The 5,962-nt window shown below is 42.7% G+C and overlaps 2 protein-coding genes across 9 annotated transcripts in view; one reads left to right on the forward strand and one right to left on the reverse strand.

Moving 5' to 3' along the window:
* usf2 (upstream transcription factor 2, c-fos interacting) overlaps positions 1 to 2,320 on the reverse strand; it is a 5,493-nt gene extending 3,173 nt beyond the window's left edge. The window contains exons 1-5 of the mRNA XM_020597548.1: positions 1,886 to 2,320; positions 1,141 to 1,178; positions 870 to 985; positions 513 to 632; positions 3 to 91 (exon numbers count right to left, since the gene is read on the reverse strand). Of these exons, the coding sequence (XP_020453204.1) occupies positions 3 to 91; positions 513 to 632; positions 870 to 985; positions 1,141 to 1,178; positions 1,886 to 1,923 (401 nt within the window). The 5' untranslated portion in view covers positions 1,924 to 2,320. The remainder of the gene's footprint in view (positions 1 to 2; positions 92 to 512; positions 633 to 869; positions 986 to 1,140; positions 1,179 to 1,885) is intronic.
* LOC109958689 (lamin-A-like) overlaps positions 1 to 5,962 on the forward strand; it is a 15,965-nt gene that overhangs the window by 5,569 nt on the left and 4,434 nt on the right. For 3 of the 8 annotated variants that reach the window (XM_020597537.1, XM_020597538.1, XM_020597539.1), the window contains exons 2-3: positions 261 to 343; positions 4,643 to 4,992. In XM_020597537.1, the coding sequence (XP_020453193.1) occupies positions 261 to 343; positions 4,643 to 4,992 (433 nt within the window). The other 5 variants (XM_020597542.1, XM_020597541.1, XM_020597545.1 and 2 more) reach the window with 5 other exon arrangements.

Here is a 5,962-nt window from a genome sequence, read left to right on the forward strand (position 1 = left end):
TGGCGGAGGGGAAAAAAGCAAACCGCGTCTCTCCTCCCGCCGTCTCCCCAACAGGGCTGCCCCCGTTACTGAAAGGGTTCTGGATAACAGCCTGGCACAGGTGGAGTCAGGGGACAAGAGAGTCCAACACAAGTTTCACTATCGTCTCAGAGTCTGTGGCTTGATTTTTTCCAGTTATAATACAAAACAGTATAGTCGAAAGAATGTAAGTTTAATAAATCTCTGTTTATTAACATAATATTTTACTTTTCCTCTTCTAGTTATAGACATGGACACCTGGTCACGATGTGTAATGACCAATGAGGAGAAGGACAACAGGGCAAACAACACACTGCAACATATGGTTTGTGCAACTCCAAATTTTTCTAATTTTATTTAAGTGTAGACCAGGAACTGTGCAGGGAATTCAACTGGTGAAAGGCTTCTGTTTGTGAGCAAACACCACTGTGAATCAGACACAAATCACATCTTCACACCTGCTTCAATCTCACAGTGCTTGTGTGTTTACTCACCTGTGCCACAGCCTGAGGGGCTCCAGCAAATGCTGCAGCCGAGACGACACTGACGGCTCCATTCCCATCAGCTGCTGCTTCTAACTGATCGTCTGTTACCTGAACCACACGATAGGTCACCTGGGGACAGAGTGCAAGTGTTTCAAAAGAGGAGTTATCACACTGGACCTTCCTGGTTTTATTATCACTAATTTGTGATGATTTCTGTTTGGATTTCCATAATCTGCTATTTGTGTTTCACAATTTCCACATATATTTTAATAATAGACAGCTGACAAATTAAAGGAAAAGCCTGGATAGCTGAGTGGTCATGTAGAAAATGCTGTTGTTTTGCAGAGGGGAGGTTCTCAAACTCACCTGTCCTCCACTGTTCTCTGTACGAAACTGGTACTGCACGCTGTGGTCAGCAAACGCAGTCTGTGGGACACCGGTGATGGTCACTGCAGTCTGCTCCTCCGACCCCACCGCCTCTCCTACAACACACAAGTCACTGTTTTTCAAATCCATGATGTTGCACCCTAATATTAACACAGATGGATGTCTGTAGATGATGACCACAGACATCCACACATTTTGCTCAGGATTTATTTGTTTCACTTGACTGAACTATAAGAAATCTGGCTCCTACCTTCCTGTAGCTGCACTTCTTCTGTTTCCTGTTTGTGACTAAAAAGCAAAAGAGAACAGCAGCGAGTTAATTTCACACTGAATCCTAATTTCACACTGCGTAGAGCGAGCTCCCACAATGAGCTGTGGCTGCAGAGCGCCCCCAGGTGGTCACATGAAATGATGGATAAAGCATAAATAAAGTGAAGCGCAATTGACGTGCAAACGTGACAGAAATGTCTTCTACAACTTCCGAGAAGAAAATTATAATCACTTGACAATTGACAAGACTCAAGCCTACGTGATTCGATTAGCTACATGCGTAATGGTGAACTTTGCAAATAACTAATCCATGGCCCTTACAGTCTGGTTTAAGCATCTTAATCCTAAAAGAAATGCATTAAGCAGCTTACAGTAACCGCGTAGTGTAATTAGATGTTAAATGTTGACCTGAAAAGTGGGTTAAAATTGTCGCTGTGGATTTGCTTTTTATCTAGTAAATAAAACATAGCATCGTGATATTACAGATGCGCAAAGTGGCGCACAGTTTCTGCTGAAAATGTTTTTATAGGTGCTTAAACGCAACATCCCCTCCAGCTGCACAGTCACTGGTTTACTGGCAGGCACAACACGAAATATTGCAGAAATAATAAAAGTAGTTATCTGGAGCAGGGAGGTTTATTAACAGTGCACTGTGATATAAGCACTAAGGCTTTAGGCCGTGGGGCGAGCCATGTCTGAGCAGGAAGCGCCCAGGAGCCTCTCACCTCGCCGAACTGTCCAGACTCTGCTCCAGCATATCCATGAAGCCTCGGCGGGTGTAAAACACCGATATTCAACGACGTTGATTTACGGAGATGGAAGCGCTGATCACGGGGACAAACACACGGGTCATGTGAGAAAGACAGTCCAGGACACGTGAGGTAGCGACCGGGCGAGAAGCTAAAATGGAGGCCGCTGCTGAGCAGGACGAAGACGTCTGCGTCAGTGTGGGGAACAAAAACCAGCCCGAGTGTTGGCCCAGCTTTACGGTGGTGGTGCTGCTACGACCGGGGGGGTTCAGCTCCTTAACGTCTTTTTGATTAACTGCTGTATGCACGGATGGAAGATAGTTTCCTTTAATATGATCGGTTGGAAATGTTTTTGTCGTCGGTTTCCGTTTTATTGCTCTGCGCCGCACAGCTGCTGTTTATCCGCGCAAAGCTGCGGCTGCCACATGCACTCAATAAAATATGGAGTGGACTAGTTTGAGCGTTTTGTTTTGTAATGAAATGAATGTTTTCATGGTCATTTTTGCTTTGTCTGCAAAAGATTTCGAATATTGCAATCCAGCATCCACATGACACCTCGGGCGCAAAGAGTTTGGTGGATAGATGTGGGTTGTCCTGTATTTTTTACTCGGTTTATTTCTGTAGTAAAACTCTATTACGCACGGATGATCTGTAGCTTTTTCAGACGATTCATTTCCAGAAGATTACGATCAGTTGTACAGTATTTATGTAAGAGACACGCTGACAATATGCTTGTCAACGGCACTTTTTCAGGTTGTTTGCCCAGGTGACCACAAAGATCCAATACGGGTTTTCTCACAAACCACATGACAAAAACTGTCCATGTAGTGGCACAAACCAACGCACAGCGCCCGCACGCTTTTCACCATTCACAGTTTTGTCATGGTCCACAGGTAACACCAATGCTACTTCTAAACCCGAAGAAATACACGCATGTGATTTATTGGACCGAGTGAGAAAACAGATACACCGTAATGTTTCTGTGCAGACACAAGCTTTCCATCAAGTTCCGCCAGTGGGAGGCGATGTGGTGTCTGCAGCAGGCGCCGCGTCACGGTTAACAAAGTACTTTAACTTTATTATATTGCTTTGAATTAACATTTATCCTCAGTGAGGTTTGACATGGCAGTCACACTGTTGAGCTGCAAATCGCATGCAACAGCTCTATTCCATTTTAAAATGAATTGTCACCGTATTCGGTCGTTTTGAGCAAAATGGGAAAGAACAGTGACGTGCCCATCTGAAAATAGTAAATTAATAACTGACACAATGGTCAGAACAGCTTAATATTTCTAAAACAGAACAGAATAAAGTTATAGACAAGAACATAGCACATGTAAGCAGACATCTGCACATACTGTATAGGCTACACATGAAAAAAAGTTTCCTGGTGTCCCAAGATAAACCTGAGAGTGCCCAAAATCATCAAGAAAATTAAAGGGTTATGAGTTATTAAAGGTTTTGAGTAGGACTGACCTCTCTAAGCAATCAGAGAAACTGACTTACTTCTGCTTGATCAGTAAGTTTTGCATTCTCATTTATTTCATAGCAAATATCTGAAGAGCTGGGCAGAGCCTGGTGGAGGTTAGCAGGCCTTAGTAGAGCATAGTGGAGCAGGGAGAGGGAGCTCTGGGCGGAGCAGAATGGGCTGATGTGGAGCTTTATGCAAGTGCCACCTAAAGTCACACACTGCATTTTAAAGTCTTACAAAAGGTCTTAAGACTCCTGTTCTGTATTTTGGGGCTAAAACAATCTGAAATCTCTTATATTACTTGTACATTTTAACTTTATTGCAAAATATAGGGTTGAGCCAAATATTGTGAATGTCTAAGCTCAACTCAGCCAATAGATCTGCTTAAAATTATCCCTTGTACGTATCACATGGCATTGTGCATTTTTCTGAATAGAGGCTGACTCATTCAGTCAGACTGCACACCAAGTACAGTGACAGAGAGACGAAAGAGACAGAGAAAGAGAGAGAGAGGAACAACCACCTACAAAAGTGCCAAATTTGAGTCCAGCCTCCTTCCTCTCCTCTCCTCCCATCTCATTCTTTCCTACAGGGCACTCACAGATGAGTTTTCAGTCAGTAGGAGGCTGAACAGAATTGAAGGACAAAGACAGATACTCAGATCACAAGATAAAGAAAATTAGCAGAGAAGTCTACAGATTTCCTCAGCAGAGTTTTCTTTTCTTCTCACCAGCTATAAAAAGGTAAATATTTTTGTATAAAGTTGCCATCCTTTGTGCACAGGCATTACTTTGATTTTAGGGTGGAGTCGATGACCCCTCCCATGCTTTTTTTGACTCATTATGCTCTTCAGCTTTTGTGTGTGTGTGGTTTTTTTGCAATTACACTCAAAAGACTTTATCTGGGAATTATGTGTATTTTAAAGTCGCTACTATAATTTTTACCATTGTAAACTTGTCATGCTTCAATGGAAGTTCACAAATTCAGCTTTTTCTCCAAAGTAAAATCAGCTTTTAAAGATATGCATTTTTCCTTCATAATTTTCTGCATTTATTTAGATAATAACAGTGGTGGATGTTGAATGTATTTGTAGGCTGAACTGCACCGTTAACTTTCTTAATACAGTCCTAAATACACTTTGTACAGTACAGTGCCAATATTTGCATATATCAAAATAGAAATATTTAGTGCATATATTGTGCATTAAAAACACATTTTTTGAATAATTAAGTTGATCGTCATGTCTGTTTTTGATAAGATAGCAGAAAAGTGCCATGGCGACACCCAAAAACACTCCCCGAGGTGCAAACAACACACTATCACCCAACCGTATCACCCGGCTCCAGGAGAAGGAAGATTTGTGTAACCTCAACGATCGCCTGGCTGTCTACATCGACAAGGTCCGCTCCCTGGAGGCTGAAAATGCAGGCTTGCGTCTGCGCATTACTGAGTCGGAGACAGAGGTCACCCGGGAGCTGACGGGCCTGAAGGCTGCCTATGAGACCGAGCTGGCCGATGCCCGTCAGACCCTGGACTCTGTGGCTAAAGAACGAGCACGTCTTCAGCTGGAGCTAGGAAAGCTGAGAGAGGACCACAAGGAGCTAAAAGCTAGGTGGGTCATGGTGCACCACATGGGTCCACACTGGAATCTGACTGTATGCATGCATGTGTAGGGCGGTGCTACCAAAGAAAAAAAGTTATACTGAGTGGGGTTTGTCTTTTGGGGTGTCCCCCCATGTAGGGCCCTGAATTTCTTAAAAGCACCCCTGTGTGTTTGTGAAATATAGTGTATTCACAATTAAAGTGAGACTATATAAAAGATATGTCACAGCAGTGAAAAGCTGAGTTTATAAAAAGTAAAGCACACTTTTTCCTATGCTGTTACAGCCTCATGTTGTCTGCTATGACCAGAAGAACAGTGGCACAGTTGTTGAGTAACTGACATTACTGGGTCAGTTTGCTGTGACTCCTTTATACCTGCTCTACTGTTATGCTACAATTTAGCATCAACTATTATCCTATAGTTATCACTTGTGGCCACAGTGGCTGCTGTTCAAAGTAACAAGCTTTAAAGTCAAAATTACCAAACATTCTTGGAGGGTAACCAGATTACTGTATTTCTTCATCGGTTGTTATGGGAAAACATGTAACAGAGCAAAACTTGTGCAACAAGCAGTTTTGTCTCCAAAATTGTAGGGTTTTTGGTCAAAAATAAAACAAGACTGTCTGTTATATCAAAGTGAAAACATACAAGTGATCCAGATATTTGGTTTTTCTGACAGCCATCAGAGAAATCAGCTGTGCTGAGGTTTCTGAAATCCCTCCTTTCAACCAAATCTTTATAGATTTAAATGCATCTATTTGTTCATACATAGTGTTAATAAAACACCCCTGCATGTGATCCACAGCAGCAGAGCACAGTTACCCATGATCTCTTAATAACTGGTGATTGTATAAACATTTGCTGACAGTGTGTGAGCGCTGGCCTGCTGCTGGAGCCACTCCCTAGCTTAAGCACACCCTCCTCTTTGCTCTCTGCAGTTTGACGTTGGACTTCGAGTCTGTCTCCTTCCCATACTGCC

The sequence above is a fragment of the Monopterus albus genome, unplaced genomic scaffold (genome assembly GCF_001952655.1).
Source record: "Monopterus albus unplaced genomic scaffold, M_albus_1.0 scaffold34.1, whole genome shotgun sequence".
In the NCBI taxonomy this organism is placed as follows: domain Eukaryota; kingdom Metazoa; phylum Chordata; class Actinopteri; order Synbranchiformes; family Synbranchidae; genus Monopterus; species Monopterus albus.